The 27,952-nt window shown below is 40.1% G+C and overlaps 1 protein-coding gene across 1 annotated transcript; it reads left to right on the top strand.

The window, feature by feature from the left end:
* Positions 1-152: 152 nt before the first annotated feature.
* ASPM (assembly factor for spindle microtubules) lies at positions 153-27,480 on the top strand. Its single transcript, XM_059478690.1, has 29 exons — positions 153-458; positions 1,667-1,810; positions 2,192-3,548; positions 5,337-5,438; positions 6,176-6,322; positions 6,938-7,183; positions 7,319-7,386; positions 7,914-8,055; positions 8,133-8,263; positions 8,512-8,687; positions 8,788-8,933; positions 9,012-9,097; positions 10,398-10,613; positions 11,061-11,271; positions 11,355-11,500; positions 11,608-11,736; positions 12,619-12,813; positions 14,085-18,710; positions 19,625-19,774; positions 20,076-20,242; positions 21,059-21,218; positions 21,716-21,937; positions 22,437-22,586; positions 24,065-24,256; positions 25,112-25,304; positions 25,788-25,942; positions 26,478-26,654; positions 26,898-27,070; positions 27,149-27,480. The coding sequence occupies exons 1-29, from the start codon at positions 153-155 to the stop codon at positions 27,252-27,254; spliced, it is 10,419 nt and encodes a 3,472-aa protein (XP_059334673.1). The 3' UTR covers positions 27,255-27,480.
* Positions 27,481-27,952: the final 472 nt, after the last annotated feature.

Raw genomic sequence — 27,952 nt, 5'->3', positions numbered from 1 at the left:
GCGCGAGCCGCGCTGCGATTGACTGAGAAGCGAGGAGGCGGGGCTATCCTGCGCGGTCCGCGCGGGGATTGGCGGAGCCGTGGGTTTGAACGCGCGAGCGGCGGTTGGCGCAGCGCTGCCGTGAGGAGCCGCTGCTCCGCGCCTGCCCGGCCATGGCCGCGGGCTCCGTCGCCACAGCGGCGCGGGGGGACCGCAGCCCCGCCAGCAAGCCCGGCCGGCGGCGCTGGGCCCCGCGGGGCGGCGAGGAGGAGGATGCGGATGAGGAGCCCGCCGTGCTGGTCCTGAGCTACTTTTCCCGGCCGCCCTTCCTCAGCTTCGGCCGGCTGCGTGTGGGCGCCTCCCGCACGCGCCTGCTGGGCATCGACAACCCCAACGAGGATGATGCCGAGGTGGTCATCGAGCGCTTTCCCGCCGCTGCCCGCGGCTTCAGCATCGAGCGCCGCCGCTTCTTTGTGGAGGTACGGGGGGACCCGCCAGGGGACGGGCGGGAGCTCTGGCGGCCGCAGGGCCGGGGGCTCGGGAGGAGCTGCCCGGGGCAGCCCGCAGCCACCCGGGACGCGGGGCGGCCGCGGGCCCAGAGCTGCGGAGGGCGGTGCGGGCCGCGGTTCGGTTCGGCCCGAGGGGCGGCGGCAGCCGGGCATGGCGGGGCAGGGCCCTCAGGGTAGGGGGGGCTGTCAGCTGTGCAAGGGCGCTGCAACCTGCTCCGTCACAGAGGTGTTTGCTGTGAGGATAAACCATGAAATTAACTGCTCTTCGGGAATGTTGTTCTAAAGACAGAGAGCTGTCAAAAAGTTTCAGGGCGTGTGTTTAGGAAAAGCTGAGGGAAGAGGATGCTGGTTCACTGTTCTGCACGTTCATTAGCTGACACAACGGAGGGCAAGGCGTGCTTAAAATAGGATTAAACATTTACGATGCTTAAGGAAATGCAAACTGTGGCTAGTCCAATCAATGCCAGTTTTTAAAAGAACCGTTTAGACGAGCATATATCTACAATTGTCTAGACTATCCAAAGTGTTTGTGAGAGAGGAAGAAACGCTCTGGACATCTCTTGCACCAACGGGCTTAGAAAACTAGAGTGAATCTCACTGCAAAGTGCTCGAATGATGTGTTCCTCTAGGAATTAATGAATAGAAAGCTTCATGACTTCCTTGATAATTTGCAGTGTCTTACTTTTTGTTGAAAGACTTGTATGTCAAATTTGACTTAAAACATTTACACTTATATTAAGGGTCAGCTAAGGTCCTAAGTTAATCAATTTCTGATTATTTGTCCCACCACAATTATCTCAAAGTTACTCTGGAGGACTTATTTTCTTAATATGTGCAAAAAATTATGTAATTTCTTCTTCTCACCTTTACTCGAACATTCTCCTTCTACTATGTGGTATATTTATATGTATTCTTTCTTGTTTTCCACTGTAGTTTGATTCAGAGGTATACAACCTTTCAGTAAGACAACATTTTTGATAGGGATTGCTTAAATTTACATGCCAAGGAGGGAAAACTGACATTTAAACATTTAACATTTTAAATTTAATTTTTTATCATTTCATGTTGTCATAATATATGTTCTATATACTGCTCATTGTTTGGTTGATTACTTGATTTTCAATGTTACGAAAGTGCACTTAAATGCTAAATGTTCAATATTTATTTTTTTCCAATAGTCAGGACAAAGAATATTTGTTTCTATCACGTGGACACCATTAGAAGAAGGAAAAATCAGAGAACTGGTGACTTTTGTAGTTAATGATGTTGTAAAACATCAAGCTGTTCTCCTTGGTGCTGCTGAACAGCCCCCAAAGAAAAAGGTGAGTGTGTGTTTATTGTATCTATTCTGTTACTTTGGCATCTCTGATGCAAATATTGTTTTATTACCAGAAAATTTAATGGAGGAGGACTATAAAGTGATAAATGATGCTGTGGAAATGATGCTATTCATTGTCCTCAACTTTTTTTTGGCTGGGCTGGAAAGTAGGTACTGATAAACTACAGCTTAAAGAATAAAATTGAAACACGACCAAATAAATGGTTTTCAAGCCTGCAAAAAAGATATTGTGAATTTTTGATCAAGAGTTCTTTTTATAGTTTTAAGAAAAATAAAGCTATGGGTATGCTAGTAATGTTTACTTTTACATGTAGAAGAATTTAGAAAGCCAGCACACTAACTTCTATGTATGGTTCTTTTTCAGAAGAGTCTTTGGGAAACATTAAAAAAGAAGAACTCTTCAGTAACATCTGCAATAAAAGCTAAGAAGAGTGCTGCAGAAATAAAAAACATTAATAAAACATTTCAAGTTTCTCAGAAGGTGGCTAGACTTAGAAATCCCCTTCAGTCATGTGAGAATCAGAGCACAGAGCAGAATGGTGCATCCCAGGGAAATGGCTCTCTCACTGGCTCTGAGAATCAGCTGCCTCCATCTCCCATTGCCCCCGGGCCAGAGGAGCACAGCAATACTGTTCACACACCACTTGCCCTGAGAAGGTCTACTGCATTTGGGGATATTGCTGCCTCTGGAAATAAGGAGCTGTTGCCCGAGACAGACATCTGTAACATCAATAAATGTCTTACTGAGCACAACCAATTGCAACCTGAGAGTGCCTCCAGTTCTGCTGGATTAGCACAATTGCCAATTTCAGATGATGGAGGGGTTCTTAATTTCACACTCTCGCCAGTTTCCACTCCAGAACACTCAGCCTCCATGCCTCTTTTAAGTACAAGGAGAATTTTAAGTCCAGATGCTTTTGTAAATGACAATTATCAAGGGGATATTGATGTAATAGAACAGCCTATTCCAATTCTGTCACCTGATCAATTTGTGAAGGACAATTTGTCAAATAAACCATCAAAGACTCCTAAACCTGAGGCAGCATTAATATCATCCACCACAGAGACTTATGTTATTAAGAGATGTCTACCTGCAAAATGGAAAAAAGATGGAGGTGTAGAGACAGAAACACATGTTCACATAGACCACAGCATAAATGAAGTCTCTGTGCTGCATAATTTAAAATCACAGGGATTTGATTGTGATAAACCCAAGGACGGTCAGTGCAGTTTTCCTTCTGCAGAGGAACGCCAGACTGACAATCCCTCTCAGAGAGAGCGACCAAAAAAGCGTCCAATTCTTTCTGCCACTGTCATAAAAAGTAAGCGTGGTGCTGCTGAACAAACAAGAACAGAAACACGCCAGCCAAAATCTAAAAAATGCCTTAATAAAGCAATAACAGGATGTGCTGATGTGGTGCCTGGACAAATGGAAGCAGAAAGATCTAAACAGCTGCCAGTTACAGCTCCCATTTCATCTGAAAATAAGTGTCACACTGACAAGGTAAATTCATCTCCTACTGGATCAACTTCTTTGTGTCGTAAGAGGAAGAGTGAAGCATTTGTAGGAAATGGTAGAGTTACAGCTCCAGTGCTTGTGGAAGAAGTGGAGAGAAAAAGAGCTCTTACCTCTAGCATGGACAATCAAACACACACAACCAGAGGACCATCAGCCTTCAAACCCACCAGTGGAGAGAGAGTAGGGCAGAGGAAGAAAGCTGGTGAGCAGTGTTTCCTTTGTTTACCATTTCATTAGGAAATGTATATAGCAAACTAAACTGTCTAGCAACAGCCAGCAATGTTTCATATCTCTGAAATGTGGGCTTTTGCAATTTTTTAGGTATCTGTGTTTGAAAAAACTGAAAACTAGGTTGGAGTTTTGGTTATGTAATTGGCTTCAAATTTACTTTATTCCTGTGTAAATTTGTTAAGGACATTAGATAAAGTATATAAAAGCTCTTGAGCAGAGACCTTGTTACATAGATCACATTTTCTGGAAAGTTACTGCACAAGATTTGTTACTTGTACATTTGCCATTGTGTTTGCCTCCATTGCTGTTGTCGCATATTTTCAAAGTAGTATCATGAAGGTTGGAAAAGATCCCTTGGAACATTGAATCCAACCATTAATTTGGCACCACCGTGTTCACTACTAAACTGTAACTCTAGGTGCCACATCCATGCACCTTTTCAACACTTAAGGAGTGGTGATTCCACCCCTTTCCTGGGCAGCCTGTGATAATTCCTAACCACCCTTCCAGTGAAGAAGTTCCTCTGTCTTTTTCATTCTGCCTGCTTTTTACTGTCTGTGGTTAGTCAGCCTTGTGTAGTTGTCACTGCCTTTTTGTTTGCCAATAGTTTATTGCTTGGAGATCAGAAAATGCTGACACTTGCATTTCAGTTTATTTTTGGTTTTCTAACTGTTCCAACCCCAAATGTGCTCTGGAATGTGAAAGGAATGAGGGCCTGGGACTTAAAGATGAATTTAATTTGCAAAATTTAACTACCAGGAAAAATTAATCATAGCTTTCAGATCAAAATAGCACATACTGCTTTCTTCAGTTAAGTGATCTGTTCTGTGATCTGAATTTGATTTGGGGCTTTCAGTAGTGCATTCAATGTCAGGCTTTTTAAGATGGGTTGTGTAAAAACAGTGTGCTGAAGTATTGATATGCAGCAGAAAAAGGTGTGTTATCTACCAGGTTATTTCTAATAATCCATCAGGATAAAGCTAGATGGGCTGGACAAGGGCAGCCCAGGATTCAGTTTGCCTTCTGGGCTGTGAGTGCACACTCTTGGCTCATGTCCAGCTTTTCATCCACCAGAGCCCCTGATTCCTCCTCTGCAGAGCTTCTCTCTCTGGGTTCTTCTCCCAGTCTGTTGTGTCACCTGCACAGCTCAGCTGTGTCACTTGCAGATGTGCTCAATCTCTCTGTCATTGATAAAGCATTAAAGAGCACCAGTCCCAAGGCAGATCCCTGAGGGCCACTGCTCATCACCAGCCTTCACCTGGGCGTACAGCCATGGACCACAACCCTCAGGCTGCAATTCCTTACCCACCCAATGGTACACCCTCCAAATCTACATCTCTCCAATGTGGAGATGAGGATGCCATGTGGGTCCATGTGGAAGGGTTTACAGAACTCCAGGCAGATGACATCAGCTGGTTTCCCTTGTTGACTCTGTCAGCCACTCCACTACAGAGGGCCACCAGACAGGGCAGGGACAGTTTGCCCTTAGTAAAGCCATGCTCACTGTCTTCAATCACCTCCTTGTCTTATATGTGCTTCAACATCACTTCCATGAGGATCTGTTCCCAGGCACAGAAGTGGGGCTCACCAGTTCCCTGCATCCACACACCTTCCTTCCTCCCCTTTTTAAATCATCAGTACCTTTTGAATGGTTCATGGGGAATTACTCTAGTTCTGTAATTTAGAAGTGATACAAACTTCAATATGTTAACTTTCACTGACATATTTGCTGTTGATAATTGTGTGTTAATGCTTGTAGGTTCTTCACTTCAGAAGGCACCTAAAGCTAGCAGGAGAATTAGTAAACCTGTCCCTGGATTGGCCCAGTCCCACCTGACATTTGTGAAACCACTGAAAACAGGTAGGCAGACTCCTGGTGTTTGGTAAAACACTGAACAGTGTCACAATTGTACTGCTGGTGTCAGGTAAGACCTAACTGCTTAGAATTGAAATAGAAGATGGTATCTGAAATGAATCAATACCTAAGTGGAACAATGCATGTAACCTTTTGTGATCTGTTTTGACTACTTATAAGAAAATTGGTTGCAGCACATGGTCAGCTAAAAGTAGATGTTACTTTTTTCCAGATTGCCCTATAAGTCTAAAAGCTGTGTTAGAGCTTTTAGACTTATAAAGCTCCCAGCTTTAACAGATTTAACTGATGGCTGTCAGTTACATGCCTCTTCCATATCTGATAACATTTCAAGGTCACAACAGAATACCTCAGAAGAGAAATTTTCATCCCAACTAGATAAAAATTTTGCATAGTTAACAATACTAAGTTGATCTAACCAGAAAAATGGTTCTTCCTGGATGTAATCCAGTTCAGTTTGAGTTTACCTCACTGTAAATGGCCTGGGTTCTAGGTATCTTGTCTTAGTTCTAGGGCTGTAACAACTCAAGCCATGTTTTTTGGCTGAAGTTTATTAATAATCCCTGATCTGCAAGTCACTGAAGATTTTAACAATTTGCCTTTTTGGCTGTTGTGCTAAATGGAGTGTCAAGCAGTAATCCATTCCAGAATTAAATGCATATTGGTTATCTAACATTTCAAGAACTGCAAAAACAAAAGTTTTTTGTTGTTTTACTTTTTTTAAGTCATCCCTAGGCACCCAATGCCTTTTGCTGCTAAAAATATGTTTTATGATGAACGTTGGAAGGAGAAGCAGCAGCGAGGTTTCACCTGGTGGTTAAATTTTGTACTTACCCCCGATGACTTCAATGTAAAAACAAATACCTCACAAGGTAAGAGTACAATAGTTTTGTCTTCTCAGTTTCTCAAGCTTTATGTAATATACTTATTAACAGTAACAGGTAGTAGTACTCATTTCACACTAAACCTTTTCAGAGTCTTGTTGTCATATTTTCCCCCTTCTGATCAGTGTGGATGGCTCACCAGCTCATGGCAAGCACAGCACAACACACCCCTGCATGGGGAGGGTGCTCTGCACCAAGAATACACTGGAATGTGTGGCTGTGGCACTTCTCAGTGGGTGGTGAGTGGGGAATCCCCACCTGCTGGAAAATATTATAGCTGGCACTTTACTAAAAGGATAGCCTGCTTTTTGCTCTATCATTAGCTTCATCTGGAAAAACCAAAGATGGAACCATTAATCTTAAAACTGAATTCCTAGCACTACTCACTTATTTCATGAGTGATCTTATATTTAATAGACTAGTATTCTTGTACTTGGCAACATATGTATAGTGCAACAGCTGACAGGCTTCCTGAAGGATAAATCACCAGTCAGAATAAAAATAACAAAACTTCAGCTTCAAGAGGAGAAAAAAATCAATGAGGTGTGCAAAGCTACCTTTATTTGAGATGTAAGTGCTTGCTCTTTGTGCATGTTTAAACAGTAAATGCAGCTGCTCTTATCCTGGGGGAAGAGGCCCATCACAAAAGGAGCCTTCCTAAGGCACCCACGAAGGACGAGGCGTCGCTGAAAGCGTACACAGCCCGGCGCAGGCTGAACCGGCTGCGGCGCGAGGCCTGCCGCCTGTTCACCTGCGAAACCATGGTCAGGGCCATCCAGAGGCTCGAGGGGGAGATCGAGAGCCGGCGCCTGCTGGTCCGCAGGGACAGGCACCTCTGGAAAGACATAGGTAAGAGACTGACACCTGCAGTGGCAAAAGGGCTATTCACACACTGACTTTTTTAATCTGAAATGGGTTAATAGAAATTTTTGCATTAATCTGAAATGTTTGCAGGATCTAATATTAAAAAATGCTGTCTTGCAGGAGAAAGGCAGAAAGTCCTTAATTGGCTCTTATCTTACAACCCTTTATGGCTGCGTATAGGTCTGGAGGTAAGTTCACTGTGTAAAGTCTATAATCTAAGTTCAAAGGACATTTAGCAATTTTTTTAGTAGAGGTTGTTTTGGGTTTCTTTATATTGTCTGTCAATACTAATTCAGGTAGGTTCAATTCAGTTACAGCATGATGCATATGTTTTAAATTGTTACAACATACTTGATTTTAAAGAGTGATTACCTTATTAAGAAGTAAAATATTTAATCAAGAATGGTGGAAGTTAATTCCATGGCCAATAACACAAAAGCATGCCCTGTCAGTTTCACTTTACTAAACTGGAGAAAAATGTGGTCATCTTAAAGAAATTCCTGATTGGTTTCTCAGACATGGATGACCATACATGTTTTGGAATGAAATTAGATCTTCTGAAATTTCCTTTGGCTTTACCTTTCTGGGACTCACTTGAAAACTGTTTGATAGAGATCAATTTCCATTCATTATTTTAGAGATTCAATAATGTATATTGTTCACAAAATCAAATAGTATTTAACACTTTTGCTTTTTTCCCTTTCTTTCATATTAGACTATTTATGGAGAACTGATAGCTTTGGAGAGTAACAGTGATGTTATGGGTTTAGCAATATTTATCCTTAACCGCTTGCTGTGGAACCCTGACATTGCAGCTGAATACAGACATCCTGTTGTGCCCCACCTTTACCGGGAAGGTAACAACTGCTTCCAAAACAATTTATTTCTAGCACCTCATTTTTAAACTATCACTTACTGAGTTCTATCATTTCAGGTCATGAAGAAGCTTTGTCAAAATTCACACTGAAAAAATTGCTTCTGTTGGTTTGTTTTCTGGATTGTGCCAAACGGTCCAGGATGATTGACCATGACCCCTGCCTCTTTTGTAAGGACGCAGAGTTCAAGGTGAGAGCGGGGATTTGATGTCTTCCTCCATTGTTGTCCTAAGACTCAGTGTATAATTTTTTTATTGTTTTTAATCTGACAAAAGTTAGTTATGTGACTTGCTAAAAATAATTTTTTAAAAACCCACATAATTTTAAGAATTAGACAAGGAAATATGAAATGTAATGTACAAGGTACAAGGGATGAAAATTGTATTCTGATTGACAAATACTGTTAAGATTTCTTTTTTTTGTTTGTTTTTACTTTAGGCTAGCAAAGACCTTTTGCTTGCATTTTCCCGGGACTTCCTGAGTGGTGAGGGTGACCTTTCCCGCCATCTGGGTTTCCTAGGACTGCCTGTCAGTCATGTTCAGACTCCACTGGATGAATTTGATTTTGCTGTAACAAACCTGGCTGTGGACTTACAATGTGGCATTCGTCTTGTGTGCGTTGATACAGAATTCTGTTGAAATATTTATTTTCTTTTATATCATATTTAATGTGAGCTCATCAGAGGTACTAAACCATGCAATTACCTTTGCTAGGAGAACAGTGGAGCTTCTGACCAAAAACTGGAGTCTTTCAAAACAGCTGAGAGTTCCTGCAATCAGTCGGCTACAGAAGATGCATAATGTGGATATTGCTCTCAATGTCCTTAAAGAGCGAGGAGTGCACTTGAAAGATGAAACTGGTAAGGCCTAGAAATCAGGGTTATTGGAAGTGCATCAGATAACCACTGCACACTTTAATCCCTTGTTTTATTTGATAGGTGCTTCAATTGACTCCAGGGATATTGTGGATAGACACAGGGAACGAACGTTAGCACTGCTGTGGAAAATTGTCTTTGCCTTCCAGGTACTATTCAATTGATTATTTTGTTTGGTTTTTGCTAGTTACAAAGGAGTAAAAATGAAAACACCACTCTTTCAGGAATATTTGATGTCTGTGAAAGCCTCTACTAATCAAATTTTAGACTGAAATGATTTGCTTTGTGCATTCAAAGCTCCATGTAAACTTTACTAAACTGCTAATTGTTCCCTAACAATACAGCTTGGATAATGTTTTAACTGCGCTTTTTCTTACACGTTCGTTCAGCTTTTTGGAAAAAAGTGAGTTTATGCCGTAGAGTAGCAGAATTGATACTCAAAAGTAAAATAATGTTGATTGCAAACTGCAGGTAGACTCTTAATAACTGAAAAGGACATTTTGAGGTTACGCTGCTAGGCAATATAAACTCTGAAGCTATAGCTCTTCTGCTTTTCTTACTTTTATCTGAAACTGTTGATGGAACATCCTTGAAATAAGAATGAAGATTTCTTAGGCATTACTGCAATGACATTTCAAAAGTTAGTAGAGAAAGTCAAAATAGTTTTCTTAATTTGTTTTAAGAGTTAACTTGAGTCAGCGGGTATTTTAAAAATAAGTGTCCAACAGACAAATCCAGTTGGAAGGAACATAACATTATGAAAGGCAGAATAAGATAAAAGTTGAGGTGGAATTTCACTAAGTAGTCAGGAATGTAAGTGCAATTAAGTATATGTAAAGCAAGAATATTAAAGATTTCTGCCACAGAACTATAACTAAATAGACAATATAGTAAAAGTCAAATGTAATTATTTTCTTTCTTGAGTACTGTTGCACTATTAAGTAGTTAACTTACTTCAGTTAGTTCTTCTGATTCATGTGTCACAGTTGCATTGCTTTTGATCAGAGAAATAACTTGAGTGAGTAGTGGCTTTATCCAAGCCCTGTGGCTATGCTGCTTGTTCTCCAACCAGCTCAAGTCCTTCTGGAATCCCTTAAAGGAGGAGGATTGGTACATGGGTTCAGGGGAACTGCAGGCAGGACGCTGAAATTTTTGTTTCCTCTGAGAGCACATTGGAATTACACAGGGAATTGCCCTGCTTCTCCCAGCTATTAACTAATGCAGTAACTCTTTTACACAGAACAGTGGGAAGGGTAGATTTAGAGGTTTTTATCTGCCATCTATGCTGGCAAGTCCAGATTATCCACTGCTGATTGTGAGGCAGGTGCTGCTAAGAAGTGAGTGTAGATTCTCTTTAAAATGCCATGTCTAAAGCGCTGTATCTAGCAGCTGTAATGCAGGACATGTCAGACTGTTGAGATGTCCATTTTTTGTTTTTCTTCCTAACAGGTGGATGTTTTTCTGAATGTGGAACATTTAAAAGAAGAAATTGAGTTTTTGAAGAACACACACAAGACAAAAGCACTATTGGGTGCTATGAAGACATCTCAAAATTCTTTTAGAGTACAGCAAGACAATAGTAACTTCTCATCTCAGACTTACAGTGAAAATGTGAAGCTGCTGATGGCATGGGTTAATGCTGTTTGTAGGTTTTACAATATCAAGGTAAATAGTTTTGTGTACACTTCCACAAGTACACCCTGTGCTGTTGTAATCCTTTACAGAGCAGAGTTCTTCAAACCATTAAATATGTGGTAGAAGTCAATGGAAATTATTTGTAAATATTCTTCTGCACTTTGTTTAATCTGATTTGAAGTAACCATTGTTCTGTGAGTTTAGCTGCACCTCTCTTTTTAAACAAATATGTGAAAAAATTTTTCCCTTCTAATTAGTCTTGTGCATAAAAATACTTTTTAAAAATTGAACATTTTTTGCTGGAATGGGAATTGTTTGTGGAATTTTACTGAGCCTTTTACTAGCTATTTAAAATTTTTTTGTTAGAAAATAATTTGCACTTGGTCACATTTAAAGGTACAAGAGAAGAATTCTATAGCCAGTTTATACCAATTGACTAGTACAAAAAATTCATGGAATTTGTATTTTATTTAACAGGTGGAAAATTTCACAGTGTGTTTCTCAGATGGCAGAGTATTATGTTATTTGATTCATCACTATCACCCTTGTTACATACCTTTGGAAGCTGTGTGCCAACAAACAACTCAAACTGTAGAATGTTCAAGAACTGTTACAGTGGGACTAAACTCTTCCTCCTCATCTGAGTCTGACACTTCTCTAAATGCTGTGGAAGAAACATTTGATCAGAGTGAGTTATTTGATGTACAGAAGTTCATATTAAATCTATTTCTTTGCACAATTTGATTTGACTAATGTTTTATCTTTACAAAGCTGTAGCTCCCTCAGTCCTATACAAGGAACTTCTGGACAATGAAAAGCAAAACTTCCAGCTGATCAATGCTGCAGTTTCTGACCTAGGCGGGATACCAGCAATGATTCATCACGCAGACATGTCAAATACAATTCCTGATGAGAAGGTAAAAATGCCTTCAGAGTTGGTATAAATGTGTTCTGCCCTCATGTGAATGTGTCCTGCTCTTTTGTACAGCCTTACAAAAGGCTGCTGTGTTGTGTGTTTCTGCAGGTTGTTATCACCTACCTGTCATTTCTGTGTTCACGGCTCCTCGATCTTCGCCAAGAAACCCGAGCTGCTCGTTTAATTCAGGCTGCTTGGAGGAAGTACAGGCTGAAAAGGGAACTGAAACTCTCTCAGGTACTCTTTGCTTATGTAATATCCATAGCTTCTACATTAAGAAAAAAAGATAATATAAATTCAATGGAAAATACAGGTCTGTTGGACTTATATTGGCATTTAAACTAATGAGTGCCATTTCTATTATAAAAATATGTGGCTTGCTTGGTGGTGTAATCTACTAACTCTGCTTTTCTTTTAGGCTTCTGAAGTACCTACAGGTGTTTAGAGGCTACTGTTATTTTTTGTGTGTCACCCCTTAAGCTCTTCTCCCACTATTTCAAAGATAAAATAGTTGCATTGCTTCCTTAAAACTAGAGGAATAGTTAATCCCTATTAATGTCTATAAGATGAGAAGAGTAATTAAACTTCTGCATGGATTTACTATTTTTGTTGAGGAGCCAAGTTTCACCAGTCTTTTGAATTAAATTTCATGAGTTCTTATGTTCTGTATCTTGATTTTCTGATGGTTATACCAGATTTAGTGAAGGTTTTAAAACTATGGCACCTTAAGGTTGTCTGTGTTGTGCTGGGTTACATATTGATGTTGAAACAGTATTCAAGTGAAATATTCTGAGAATCTGTGGTGTGGAAAGGGACAGAGGTTCTATTTAGGCTTTTTCATCTCCCGTTTCTTTACTGCATAAAATCTACCCAACCTTAACAATGATGACAAAACTCTCCCTTTACAACTCTTTTGGAATAATAGTAAAGATGCTGGTAGGGAAGAAGGAATCAAAACCAAAACTCTTTAAACATTGCAGGCATTATTTTTAATTAATTAATCTTATAATGTATGCATATGTAGTATAATTTTATGAAATTGATATGGATAGTTATTCAAATAAAATAATTGAGTGAAAATTCCATAGGTAATATTCAGTGGAAATTTACTCTTTGTAGGAAAGAGACAGAGCTGCTCGGATAATTCAGAAATCTGTGATGAACTTCTTGGCTCGCCGGCGCATCCTGAGGAGAGAGAATGCAGCCATTTTCATCCAGAGGCACTGGAGAGGATCCTTGGCCAGGAGGACTCTCTTCAATCTGAAAAAGGCAAAACTGGAGGAAGCCAGAAATAAATCTGCCACAGTCATTCAGGTAATACAATTTAAGCACGAGTACATAGCAAGGAAACCCCTTGAAACCTCTAAGAAAGAGCCTCGCTAAGGTCCATTTGTGCTGCTTGCAGCAATTAATGCTTTCATGAAATATAATTTTTTAAAATTATTTTTCCCCTCTTTGCTTTTGCAAGGTTTAGTAAGTTTTTCTCTCTAGGGAGGGATGGTAATGTGCGGTTAAATTACAATTATTCCTTCTTTGTGAATATTTTGGAGTACCATAAGCATTAAAACACAGGACATTAAACATTAATGTAAGGACTGATGAGATTGTGTTGGTTTTCTTCTTTGCAGCTGCTGAACATTACTTAAAGAAGCTTTAAAAAAAATAATTTAAATTACTCTCCTAGTGTTATGTCACCTGCAGTGAGCACATTCAAAGTGGCAGACATGGCAATGGTAGTTTGGGCAGATAATTCAGTTTCTCAAGATACTTTCAGCACCATTACCCAAAGATAAATATTTCACTCTGAAGTGAAATATTGTCCGACTGGATTTTAAAGATTTGCTGATTTATCAGATAGTATAGAAGGGAATCTGCTGTTGCCAGGGCAAATTGAGGCTTTTCCCAGAATTGAAAATGCTTAAAAACCATTAGTTTTTGCTTTTTTTTCTTTTTTTAAAATAGATTTCTGGATTTGACTTCCTAGGGATTAAGACCCAGAGATGAGTTCCGTTGGTTAGAGCATGGCATCAACAACACTATAGTCATGGGTTTGATCCTGGTCTGGGCCATTCAGTCAAGTCTAGGACTCAGTCCTTGTGGATCAATCCTGTCGCAGTTGGGATGGAGGATGGATGTGACTTGACACACCTAAGTTCCTATGGCAATAACAGACTTTATTGAGTGCAGTTCCTTTTATATGGCTTTCAAACACCCTCATGGTTGGTCCTAATTGGCTGAATTTGGTTACACCCAGCTCGCTGGCCAATGGGTGCCTGTGTCTGTGCTCATCAGGGATTGGCTTGGTGTCTTTGAATTTGAATCTCCTGGTTCCCAGTACCTTTTCCTAGGTGTTTGTTTCTTTTCCCTACGGGCATAGACTGGTCCAGTTCTAGTTACTGTTGTCTATGAGTGTGAGGGCTCCAGGACAGCTGTTAGCTGTCACACCTTCCAACTCAGAATACTCTGTGGTTCTGATAAGTATAGGAATAAGAAATCTTATAAAGTCTGAAGATGATAGTCCTCATTTATGTTTAAGTCAACATACTGTGAAGAAAATACTAAATTTTTTCTTTTTTTACATGCAGGCTTATTGGAGGAGATACTCTGCAAGGAGAAGATACTTACAGCTAAGACACTGTGTTATTTTTGTACAAGCAAGGATAAGGATGGTGAAGTCTGTTGCTGCATATAAACAAATTGTTTGGGCTACTGTTACAATTCAGAGACATCTGCGTGCAGCTAAGTTGGCAAAAATAGATCGACAAAGATACCAAATCCTAAAGTCTTCAGCACTTACTATTCAGTCTGCATTCAGAAGATGGAGAAAATACAAAATTCAGCAGAAAATTAAAGCAGCTTTGGTGATTCAGAGTTATTTCCGAAAATGGCAATCTTCAAAACTGGCTAAGAGAAGGAGGGCTGCCCTTGTCATACAGTCTTGGTACAGGATGCACAGAGACCTGAAGCAGTATCTACATGTTAAGCAAAATGTTATCAAGATTCAGGCTTGGTACAGGTGTCAGCTGGCCAGACGTGTTTACCAGGAGCGCAGAGCAAAAATAGTGACAATTCAGCAGTATTACAGAGCTTACAAACTGGGCAAAGGTGCGAGAGGGTCCTACTTGCAAAAGCGTGCAGCAGTGATAGTTCTCCAAGCTGCGTTCAGAGGCATGAAGGCACGAGAGCTGTACAGACAAGCAAAAGCAGCGTGTGTTATTCAATCACTGTGGAGAATGAAACGAGAGAAACAAAGATTCCTGCAGTTAAAAAAATCTGTTACTACATTGCAGTCACACGTGAGAAAATACCAACAAGTAAAAAGATACAAAGAGATTAAAAATGCTGCTTCTGTAATTCAAACCCGGTATAGGGCACATGTGGCTGCTAAAAAAGCAGCTGCTGCTTTCCAGAAGGTGCGTCTGGCTGCCATTGTTCTCCAGTCTGCCTATAGAGGGATGCAGGCCAGGAGACAGGCTTGTATCCTGAGATCTGTAATCAAAATTCAGTCAACTTTCCGTGCTTACGTTGCCCGGAAGAGATTTAAAGCCTTGAGAGAGGCCACGGTGAAGATCCAAGCTCTGGCAAAGATGAGGCAGGTCTGTAAGTATTACTGTGCACTGAGGGAAGCAGCGCTTTACATCCAGCGAAGGTATCGCTCTCGGAGACGTGCTCTTCAGTTTAAAGAAGATTACAGGAAATTTAAGAGAGGTTGCATAAGAATTCAGGCTCTAGTTCGAGGCTATCTTGTCAGGAAACAAATACAAAGGTGGAGGGAGGCTGCAATATTACTTCAGGCCTGCTACAGAATGAAAAGGGACCGGCAACGGTACTTAAGCATCTGTAGTGCTGCCACTGTCATTCAACAACATTACCGTGCCTGCAGAAAGACCCGGTGTCACAGGCAAGAGTTCTTGCAAGTTAGAAAAGCAGCTGTGTGCTTACAGGCAGCCTACAGGGGCTATAAAACACGCAAAAAGCTCAAACTTGAATGCAGAGCTGCTATTAAAATTCAGGCTGCTTTTAGAGCTCATGCTGCACGAGTGAAACACAAGGCAATGGTTCAGGCCTCCATTGTGATTCAGAGGTGGTACAGAAATTGTAAGGGTGGTAAGAGGCAAAGGCTGAACTTCTTAATGACAAGAGCAGCAGTGCTTTCTTTACAAGCAGCTTTTCGTGGCTGGAGGGTGCGAAAGCAGATTCAAAGACAGCATGTTGCTGCTACTAAGATACAGTCTACCTTCAGAAAATTCATGGCTGTGAAGAAATTCAAGCTTGTGAAGCACACTGTGCTAACCATCCAAAGGCATTATAGAGCCAAGGTTCTAGGCCAGAGACAACGGCAAGAATACCTTCAGCTGCGAAATGCTGCAGTGTGTCTTCAGGCGCTGTGGAGGGGGAAAGCTGTGAGAAAAACCATTCAGAAGCAACATCATCTTGCAACAATTATTCAATCCTATTACAGAATGCACATAAATCAACTAAAATACAAGAAACTAAGACAAGCCACTTTGGTGATTCAGAAATACTACACAGCCTACTGTATGAAAAAAACCCAACATGCAGTTTATCTAAAAACCAAGGCAGCTGCATTAGTCTTGCAGTCTGCTTACCGTGGGATGAGTGTGAGGAGACAACTGAACAAACTAAACAAAGCTGCTACAACTATACAAGCTGCCTTCAAATCTTACCTGGTCAAGAAGGAATACGAAAGACTTAGATCTGCTGCTGTAGCCGTTCAAAGGCGTTACCGTGCAGTTACTCATGCTAAATGTGAAAGGCAGAGGTATTTGTCTTTAAAAAGAGTCACAGTCCAAGTGCAGGCGATTTACAGAGGTGTAAGAGTGAGGCGACAGGTTCAGTGTATGCACCAAGCAGCTGTTTGTATCCAAGCCACGTTTAAGATGTATTGCATGAGCAGAAAGTATCAGTCAATGAGAATGGCAGCAATAAGAATCCAAAGGCAATACAGAGCATTTTGTTTAGGTAAAGTACAACGCAAAGAGTACTTGGAACTAAAGAAGTCTGTTATTATTCTCCAGGCTGCTTGCAGAGGCATGAAAATCCGACAAGACTTAAAAACTATGCACCAGTCAGCAGCAATAATCCAGTCCTATTATCGGATGCACAAACAACAGAGGGATTTCAGAAAGTTGTTGCTTGCAACGAGGCAGATTCAGCAGTGGTTCCGTGCTTGTAAGGAGAGAGATGCACAAGTTCAGAACTACATGATTATGAAAAATGCTGTAGTGCACATCCAGGCTGCATTCCGTGGCATGAAAACAAGAAGGCTTATCAGAACCATGAATGAATCGGCTGTGATTATTCAAAGAAGGTTTAGAACTTTCCTTGAAAGAAAACATTTTCTTTCTATTAAGTCAGCTGCCATTGTAATTCAAAGAAAATACAGAGCAACAAAACTAGCAAATATTCAGCATCAAAAATATCTCTCTCTCCTTAATGCCACTGTTATCATACAGTCTGCTTATAGAGGATTTGTGGTAAGGAAAAAAATGCAGCAAATGCATCAAGCTGCTACAGTTATTCAAGCAATGGTAAGAATGCATAAAATTTACACTTCTTATCAAGCCCTCAGGCTTGCTTCAGTAATCATACAGCAACGTTATCGAGCTTACAGAGAAGGGAAGCGTGAGAGAGAAAAGTACTTAAAACTGTACAATTCTGTTTTAGTTCTTCAAGCTGCCTACAGAGGAATGAAAACAAGATGCTTCCTGAAGAGACAACGTGAGGCAGCACTTATAATACAGAGAAACTACCGAATGTATAGGCAGCGCTGTCATTACAGAAGAGTTCAGTGGGCAGCCCAGCTCATACAGAGGAGGTACAGAGCCCACAGGCTCAGGAAAATGGCTGTAGAGCATTACACTTCATTGAAGAAAGCAGCAACTTGTATCCAGAGGGCTTTTCGAGACATGCGAGTGAGAAAACAACAGCGAGAAATGCACCGTGCTGCAACTGTGCTTCAGAAAAACTTCAAAGCCTTCAGAGAATGTCAGAGATACCTCTCCCTTAAAGCAGCTACTCTTGTCTTTCAGAGAAGGTACCGAGCTTTAGTTCTGGCAAGGCAGCATGCTTTGGAATACCACTCTCTCCGCAGAGCAGCTATTCGCATCCAGGCTGTGTACAGAGGTGTCAGGGTGAGAAGGAATCTCAAACACATGCATTCAGCTGCCAGTACAATACAGGCAGCCTACAGAATGCTTAGAGACAGAAGGGCCTATCAGAATATGAGAGTTGCAGCTGTGCTTATACAGAACTACTGCCGATGCTATTTGAAAGGAAAGAACCAGCGCAAGAAGTATCTGACAATGAAGAATTCCGTTCTTGTTATTCAGGCAGCATACAGGGGCATGAGGGCACGGCAGGAACTGAAACTCCTGCACGGTTCAGCAGTTGTAATACAGTCCAGCTATCGCATGTATGTACAGCGTAGGTGTTACAAACAGCTGTGCTGGGCTGCCACAGTCACGCAGCAGAGATTCAGAGCCAAAATGGCAAGAAAAGCTGCTATGAGAAATTTTGCAGAAATAAGAAAGGCTGTCATTTGCCTCCAAGCTGCTTTTCGTGCTAGGAAAGCCAGGCAGTTGTATAAAGCCAATGTGGCTGCATGGCGCATTCAGTCGTTCCTACGAATGTGCGTGGAGAGGAGACGCTTTCTTGCCCAGAAGTCAGCAGCAGTGATGATCCAGTCCATGTTCCGAGGCCGGAGAGCCCGGACCCGCTATGCACTGCTCCAGAACTCAGCAGTGGCTGTTCAGAGGTGGTACAGATCATGTCTCAGGGCTCGTGCACAGAGGGCACAGTACTTGGCTCAAAGACAAGCCATAGTGGTTATTCAGTCTGCCTTCCGAGCCATGAAAGCAAGAAAAACAGCAAAGCAGCTACGAGCCGCAAGGAAGATTCAGTCTTTTCTTCAGATGGCTCTGCAGCGTAGACAATACATCCAGCTCAGAGCAGCAGCTGTTACATTGCAATCCTATTACTTAATGCATAAATGTCAGTCACAGTACATGAGCTATAAAAGAGCAGCAGTTGTCCTGCAGCGACACTACCGAGCCCACCTGACTGTGAAGCACCAGAGAATGGCTTACCTACAAACCCGCAGGAACGTTGTCCTTGTGCAGGCCACAGTCAGAGGATACATCCAAAGGAAGAGGTTTCACAAAATGAAAGAAAGCACCATTAAAATTCAGGTACTTCTGAATGATTAGTACTGGGATTTGGGCGTTTTGTTTTTCATTTGTAGGTGTTTTAAAGATTCTTGAAAACCACAGTAGAATCAGTTTCTGAAGTGTACTACAGGGCAGATGTATAAAGCTTAGTACCACAGCACACACAAATAAGGTTCTTTAAGACAACTGAATTTCACCTCTTAAGTATTAATGGCTTTATGAATGTTTTCTTTGATGGGAATATGAATGAAAGATCTTTTCATGAGAAGGGCACTGGTAGTGGGTATAAAGTGCCATGAATGGCAAAAACCATGATTCCTAAGAACTCAGGTTTAGGAAGCTGTGAGTAAATCAATCATGTTAGTCTTCCTAGGTTTACTAATTGACTCTAGACTAATCAAAGTGCCTAACTGACATTTTGAAGAGGAATGTAAGGAGGGAAATTCCCCTAAATCAAGGAAGGGAAATAAATAAACTCTCCATAATGATTTGTGGCCCTTAGAACCCTGATCTAATGGGTATCCCTGCCCATATTGGATGGGTTGGAGCTAGTTTATCTTTAAAAGTCCGTTCCAACCCAAACCATTCTAGCATTCCATGAGAATGTCTTAGGTTGTTTCTGCTCTGTTTTTGGAGACCACATGCTCTACTGAACTGAAATCAGATGTGCTTTCCTCACCTCCATGTTTTGGGGGGATTGGTAACTGCTTAGTTTTTTTCCTAACGTTTAACTTATACATCCTGAACAATATAAGGATAGTTGCTTTCCTTAAAAGGTAGAAAAAAAGAATTACTTTTGACATTGCAAATATGTTTATTTAATTGTTGTTTTTATAACAAGCCAGTGAGTACAGCTGTGCATAGAAATACACAAACATTCCCAGCCTATGTGATGCAAGTGGTGAAATATTCCAAGTTTGTCTTTTTCTTTGAAGGCCTCTTTCCGTGGATTTATTCAGAGACAGAAATATCTTCTGTGCAAATCTTCTGCTGTGTTAATACAGCAGCACTACAGAGCCCATCGGATGCGAAATATTGATCAACACAGATTCCATCAAATGAAAAAAGCTGCCATTACAATTCAGGTAATGATTAAAGTGGTTTTTATTGAGTGTCTGTTTGGGTTTTTTAATCTTTCGTATTTGTTTCTTCACAATATAGTTATTTTTGCAGACTAATATTAAAAAGTGGCATTTGTGGTATTTCCCTGAATATGTTTAATTTGTTTTTGAAAACATCTTCTAGTTGTGAGAACTTAAATATTTGTAGAATTTTAGAGATAGAAATCCCAAAAATTGTTGCTGTTGATGTGATATTTTTCTTTTTAATTTTGTTCATTCCATTAACAGTTCTGAATTTTTTTTTGAATTTTTATTTCTCTAATAGGCCGCATACAGAGGTTATAAAGCCAGGCAGTGGGTTAGCAAAATGAGAGCAGCACGAGTCATCCAAGCCTGGTTCCGAGGTCACAAGGCACGGAAGGAATACATGTCTGTCCTCAGAGCCACTCTGGTTATCCAGAGGCACTTCAGAGCCAGACAGCTGCAGACTCGGTAATACCCCATCTGAGATGCATCATTCCACTTTTAAAGCTTTTGTTATGTAATTATTTAGTGCTGCACTGCACTCTGTAGAACTCTTCAGGTTCTCAGGCTCTGCCCCTGCAGCATCCTTGTAATGTGTGCACCAATATAACCCTACTGGTGCAGGTGGGGTTGCTCTTTTGCACAAGATTTTCGTTACATTTAATTGTTTTCCTGGAATGGAAGCTCCTTCACAAATTTAATTTGTATACTGGGGCTCTAGTAAGAGTAGGCCTTGATCTCTTTTTCACTTCTCTCTTTTGCAAGAAAAATGTTCTGGATATTGTTAAAATTCCAGCATACAACTTGTAGGTTGAAAAACTATTTCATTTTCATCCACAATGGAATAGTTAAACTGGTTTATGTTTATTTTGCTATGAGATCAGCCTGGTAGCTCATCTCCTTCTGAACTGTCCCATGGCAGTAGCAGTCGGGGATGCTGTTTAGTGATAAAAGGTCCTCCCTCAGCATCCCTGCTTTTTAAACATCCCTGTCTATTCCTGTTAATATCCTTTTATGGACCTGTTGCATGTCAGTCTGTCCAATGCCTGTCAAACTGCTGTGTCCCTATCCAGCATCCTTTGGCAGTAAGTTAGGGAAACACCTCCTGTGGGAAACCAGAAAGTGTCTTCATTTAAAATCAGTCCTTCTGCCAATGCTGCTGGCTATTCCTGTTTTCTGGTGTTACAAGATCTGGTTGAGAACAGCTGTGCTTTCCCAATATCTATCTTAATGATTTCATAAACCATCATTTTTTTCTTACTTAAAACTGCATTTCCATGTTAGGTTTTTGCAAATGAAGTCCTGTGCCCTTACCATCCAAAGAGTCTGGAGAGCGACCTGCGCTGCGCGAAGGCTCCGGCAGCAGTTTCTGGCAACCAGGAGTGCTGCAGTTAAGATCCAGCTGGCATACAGGCAGTACAGGGCCAGGAGACTTCTAAGAGAGGTGTGTTTTCACTTGCACTCTGATGTGTCATGGTTACTTGAAAAGTTTTCAGTGTATTTGAGTGATTTTTGTCATCAATGTGCAGAAGCGTAGAAAAGGTGGAACCTGTGTGAAGATTGTTCAAATCGAAGGTGTTCAATCTCCAAAATATTAGATACCCTTCTTTTGCTTTAAGCAACAGGATTGATTCTTGATTTTGAACAGTTCCAATTGTTGAATTATCCCTCTATATACAGATACCAAAATAAAATGCCAAATTTTCTGCTGGCTTTATTGCTTGCAAAAGATTAAGCCCATATTTTGACCCCATTTAGGTAAATGAAAAGACTTTCCAGACTGTGAAAGTGCATTTTATATAAACTGCTACTGTATGAGTTTACTTGTACTTCTCATTCCATTTTTGTTCTTATGATGGAAAAAAACCCTAGAACTAAAAATAAATGTATATTGATCCTGACATGAATGAACAAATTTTAATTATCAGTGCATTCTTTTAGTATCTTTTTCAGAAGCACCAGGCTGCATGTCTGATCCAAAGTGCATATAGAGGTTTCAAGGCAAGAAGGAAATTTGTTCAACAAAAAGCTGCTGCTGTAATTATCCAAAAACATCTGCGGGCTTGGCAGGAAGGCAGGCTTCAATTTATGAAATACAATAAGACTAGAAGAGCTGTCATTAAACTGCAAGCATTTATCCGGGGTTATTTAGTCAGGAAAAAGGTTGGTATAATTCAAATTAAAACTTTGCTTTGGATGTAAAGTATCTCTAGAGCTGTTTTACCATTAATTCTGACTGGCAAGGAGAGGAAAACTTGATTTCTTGGTCTTGAAATTAAGTACTTGTTGGCTGCTTTGAGTGTTGGTTGGGGTCAGAATAGATCACAGTTAGAGCCTTTTCTTACAATTCTTTAGAACTAAAGTAAATTTTCACTGTTGGGTGTTGTTTTAGCTTCTGAGATCTTTGTGGCTTACCTGTAATTGATAATTCTGCACACATAGGCTTGCAGTGAAATTGTTCTCTGCCATGTATTGATAATATTTCTTACAATCACTTCTCTGTCTTACCATTTAAATTAGAGACCTAGTGCTGCAGAGTGGTAGCTTACTTTAGTTCTGAGGTGATTTTCAGTATCTAATAGTGTATTGCTGAGGACTATGTTCTTTATGTGGATATAGTATGAAAATTAATAATGTTCCCCATTTTGTTTTCCTTCAACAGATTTCAGAACAGAAACAAAAGAAGAGACTTCTTTATTTTACAGCAGCAGTGTATCATCACATCTCAGCAATTAAAATTCAAAGGGCCTTCAGGCTTCACCTCACCTTAAAACTTGCACAAACCCAAATCTCATCTGTTCTTATAATACAGGTTGGTCTGATTAAGGCTGAATGATTTGTAATAGTCTGACTTGTTTTCTATGAGCTAAGCTGCATCATTAAGACAATGTAGTTCCTTTACATTGAAAATAAAGCTAAATTAGGGAGACTGTGATTTATTAAATAATGCTGCTTATACACAGCTGAGCAAGTTCTGGAGGCTTAAGCATTTTAAAGCTGAGAATGGACAGGAAAGTTTGTTTCCTTCAGACCATCAAGCTTGCTAAAGAAATCTGAGTGCTGTCTTAGCCTATTTCTTTATGTCCTACTGGAAGTAGAAAAGATCAGACATAACAACCTGTAAAGTTTCTGAAATGTAGAGCATCTCCTTACATGAACAATCCCTTGGGATACTGTGATTTATTTGGTTGGATGCTTCTGATCTGCCAGTGGTATCAAAGCCTGTGTAGGTTCCAGCATTTCAATGAAACCAGGTTTTACTTATCTAAAAACAATATCAAAATCAGGTCTGTATTGCAACACTACAAAACTGTAAAAATTATTTGCAGGTCTCCAAATTGACCATTAGCTTAGTTCCAGTATGGGAAGCCAGCACTGGATAAATGGAGAGGCTGAAATGGGAGCTCTGAAATAGCTGTTCTCTGGTCACGGCTGCCATGGCAAACTTTGCCCTACTAATTCTCCATTTATAAAAATCTGTTATTTCTCCCCATAAGTTAGATTTTCTCTTTAAGGCAAGAGAAAATGGATGGAAAAGGGGTTTTTTGCTCTGATTTGCACACCTTATGTCCCTTCTTTGTTTATAGAAGGGAAGAAACAGAGCTGGGAAATGAGAAAAGTGGAATGGTGGTTCTCCTTAAAAGCCAACCAAGAGAGAACTCCTAGGGCATAGTAGTGCTGGACAAAAGTGTAAATTGGGAGAGTTACATATTTTATCTTTTGGTCAGACAGTTGGTCTGGATGATCATTGTAGGTTCCTTCTAACTGAAAGCCATTCTATCTGTCCCCTCCTCTACCCTTCTCTCCTCAGAATGCTTCCCTAGTGTGTCAAGGGAAATATAGGTTGGATATTAGGAAAAGGTTTTTTACAGAAAGGGTGATAAAGTTCTGGAATGGCTGCCTGGGGAGGTGGTGGAGGCACCATCTCTGGATATGTTTAAAACAAGACTGGATGTGGCACTCAGTGCCATGGTCTAGTTGAGGTGTTGGGACATGGGTTGGACTCAATGATCTTGAAGGTCTCTTCCAACCTGGTCAACCTCTGAATTCTGTGAATTAGTGGCTTGCAGTTAAGATTTCATTCTGCAGTCTTGCATTTTGCAGTCTTGCATTTCAGCTACCCAAGGCCAATCAGAGCCATGGAGGTTATTTATGACTGATGATGTTTATAGTGCCTGTATCTGTCAAAGCTCATGTTAAAACACATTTTATCAGCGCTCATTAGGGTGTGAAAAGGGAACCTGGGGGAAGAGTTCTGAGTAACCAGAAGGGTGTTTTCATTTGGCGCAGAGCTGGTTCCGGGCGCGGGCGCAGCGCCGGCGGTTCGTGCGGGACCGCAGCAGGGTGGTGCGGCTGCAGCGCGCCGTGCGAGCCTGGCTGAGCCGCAGGCACCGCGCCGCCGCCGTCATCCAGAGGAGCGCCCGCGCCTTCCTCGCCCGCCGCCGCAGGAGGAGGCTGGCCGTGGGGATAGTGAAATTTCAGGTGAGCGCCTCTTGTGAGGAAACAACAGCTTTGGGTTTGGTTATTTTTATCAGCTGGTTGTTTTCCTCATGGGTTTTTGACCAAAGCAAATATCTTTCCTCTTTCCAATGACTTTATCAGTGAAACTGCAAGCCGTGTCAGCTGTGATTTAGCCATGAAGGCTGAAGGCAAACAGATCATGAAGGAATACTAAGCAGATAATGTTTGAGATGACTTAGGTGGGAGTGTGTGTGGACTGAATATGCGTGGATTTTTTTACCTTTTGTCTTGAAAGTCCAGTATATGAAGATAAAAAGTATAAAGGGGCTTGACAGCTGGCCTGCAAGCAAAGCTGAGTTAATAGAAAAAATAACAATTGATGATTTTCGAGTGTATCCATAGCAAAAAAGAAGACAAAACCATCAGCATAGAAACTGATTAGAAAAGATACATGAAAATTTTTGAAAGCTAGACTACGTGAATAATTAGATGTTTATACGTCTTATAAAATTTCTGTAAAATTTTTACCAATTATATTGACATTAATTGCTTTGCACCAATGAATATAATAAGTTATTGTGATGTAGTTAATAACTTGAGATCACACTTTGTTAAGCGTATATAAGGTAAAGAACACGCAGAATAAAAAACTTTTTTTCTTCTCAGACCCTGATCACATGTGTATGTCACATCCAACCCAACGGTAACAAAAGATAAACAAATAAACACTGAGTGTTAATGACTTAAAACTGAATAGCCAAGGTCATTCAATACTTTGTCAGACTTGTGTAAAACTGATTTGGAATGGTGATGAAAGTTCAGTTGTCTTGTCTCTCCTTTAAAACTTTTTCTCTTTATGGAATTCCTTTTCTGTAGGCATTGTGGAGGGGATATTCTTGGAGAAAGATGACTGACACAGCAAAAACCAGATCTTTAAGGTGCAGTTTAATAAAGGCCAATGAAAAGAGCAGAGAAGAAAATAAGCTGGGCAACAGAACTGCAATTGCAATTGATCACCTTCTAAAATACAAACATCTCTCCTACATTCTTGCAGCACTAAAGCATCTTGGTCAGTATTTTGTTTTATTATAACTCATTTTCAGAAGGATAAAAACTGGATTTTTTTCAGCTGAGGAGAGTTCATAGTGATATTTAGGCTTTCTGCATGATTATAAAATGTGAATGTTAGGGGGTGTAATGGAGGGTTTTCCAGACTAAAATTAGATTATTGATTTAAGAATAATATTTAAATGGTTATGTGGAGAAAGGAACGCCTGTATGATTGCTCTAAAATTTTCTGTCAGTCCTAGTAGTGCTATACCTAACATAAGTTTTTTATAATTTTTACTATCAGTATATGTTCTCCGTGGATCATTTTGTCTTCTTAATGTTTAGTCTAGAGTATTTAAACTTGCTTTAAAAACACTTTCTTAAATCAATAATTGCAGTTTTTACTTTGCACTTTTAGTTAAAAATAGAGAAAATCCTAGTTTGTAATTATTTTCCTTGACGTTCAGAATTTTCTTTATTTGTTTTTCTTTAATTGTTTTAGAGGTGGCTACCAGGCTGTCCCCACTGTGTTGTGAAAATATGGCTCAGAGCAGAGCAATCTTCAGTGTTTTCCTTCTGATTCGAAGCTGCAACCGGAGTGTTCCATGCATGGATGTGATCAGATACTCAGTTCAGGTTCTGCTCAATGTTTCAAAGGTAACTTGAATTTTTTCTTTTGCAGGTTTATAAGCAGTTAGCTACTTTACTGTAGTACTTGTTTATCCACAAAATTTCTCAATAAATCTGGAGCAACAAGAGTATTTCTTTTGAATAAAAATAGGTTCTGAATTTTCACTGTTGTTTTGAAACCAGTTATTTACTTTGTAATAGTTATATTAAGATTTTTGGTGAAAAAACGATTTCATGGCCTCAAGGCATTGCAAGGTATCACAATTTTTTAAATTTGTCTGAAATTCTTCTAATTTATTTATTTATTATAAATATAGAATCAGATTCTATGGGTTTCTAAACAAGGGAGGAAGCACAAAAGGCACCTTTTTATAATCTGTTACAATTGTGTAAATACAGAAGTGATTTGTATTGCTTGGACACCAGTTCATCTACAAATTTATTCTATATATGAGAATATGAGCTTTGCTTTTTCCTCTAACCTCTAATTAATAACTTGTAAACTAAGGATGCTTTAAAGATCTGTCTATAGAAGCTCTCTTGTCTCTTTCTCGTTTAACAGTATGAAAGAACTACTCGAGCAGTTTATGAAGCTGAAAATTCTGTAGATACTTTACTAGACCTACTGCAAATGTACAGAGGCAAAGCTGGGGACAAAGTTTCAGAGAAAGGAGGAAGCATTTTCACAAAGACCTGTTGTTTGCTGGCCATCCTTTCAAAGGACTCTAAAAGAGCTTTGGTAAGACCTAAATGTTTTGGGTTTAGTGGCTTCATTTAACATACTTTTCTTGCATGTTTTGGTGGTGTTTGTAAATTTTTTTTCTCTCTCGTACCTGTTATGGCTGTAGTATTAATTTCAACTAAACTCTGGTTTAAAAAAAAATCATTTCCAAGAAGGTGAACACACTCATATTTTCTTGATTTAGGCTGCTTTTGAACTTGCAGTATTGACTGTGTGCTGTTTTCCCCTTTCTTTCCTCAGGAAATCCGAGGCATGCCAAGAACTGTTCCTTGCATCCAGAGCCTCTACAAGCTCACGGCTCGGAAACACAGGATGGATGCTGAGAGAACACTTGTGAAGCACAAAACAAACCCTGCCTTAGCTGGGAGCTCCTCTGTTCCAGTAACTCCTCTGAGAATAAAAACAGTTTCAAGGTTAGTGCTTAAAAATTGGTCTTCTATTTCTGCTGTGACATTGAAATATTTTAATGCAAGCCACTGATCTTTTCATAGGATTAAACCAGACTGGGTCTTGAGGAAAGATAACATGCAAGAGGTTGTGGATCCTCTGCAAGCAATTGTGATGGTGATGGACACACTTGGTATTGCCTACTGCTGAAATGTAAATGATGTATAGGAAGATATATTTGTACAATATGTATGTAGTAAATGGATAAATGATTTTTTTTAAAAAGCAAATAATGTTAAACTACCATTGGAAATGTTTTTTAAGATTAACATTAACATTTTGGTAACTTGTATTGCATACAGTTTTGAAACCCTATTTTGTACTACTATCCAAAGCAATTGTACAATAAAATCATTTAACTGGATTTTACTGGAAATCTCACTGGTGCAGTAATATATTATTGTCACACAACTGTTACTATTACAATAGCATGGGATTCTTCACTCTGATTAGATATTGTAGGATTCTATTAAAAGCAGTTGATTGTGGGGGACAGTAATGTCTGATCTAGAGAGGTGTAGAAAGGGAGGCTTGGGCTGTGGATTTCAAAACTGGCTGGTTTTTGGGGAGCTTGAGTCCACTTTAGTAATGTCTTGAGGGATCATGTATGGCAGCAAGAAAAAGAAAATATAATTTCTCTGTTTTGTAAACATTGCAAGATAGTGATGGAACAACAAGATATGTTGTAAGGGTGAATTTACAAATTCTGACCTGACACTTCAAGGGAGGTGATCTGTGAGTTTCCTATCAAGTGAGCAATACATACAAGCATGCATCTCCTCTGGCTGAAGAGATTGTGTTCATCACAGCATCCCTGTTCATTCTGTTCTCTTCTGCATTCTCAGAAT

The sequence above is a fragment of the Ammospiza nelsoni genome, chromosome 9, assembly GCF_027579445.1.
Source record: "Ammospiza nelsoni isolate bAmmNel1 chromosome 9, bAmmNel1.pri, whole genome shotgun sequence".
In the NCBI taxonomy this organism is placed as follows: domain Eukaryota; kingdom Metazoa; phylum Chordata; class Aves; order Passeriformes; family Passerellidae; genus Ammospiza; species Ammospiza nelsoni.
Note: the sequence above shows the minus strand (reverse complement) of the source record. Positions and strands in the feature narration are given on the sequence as shown.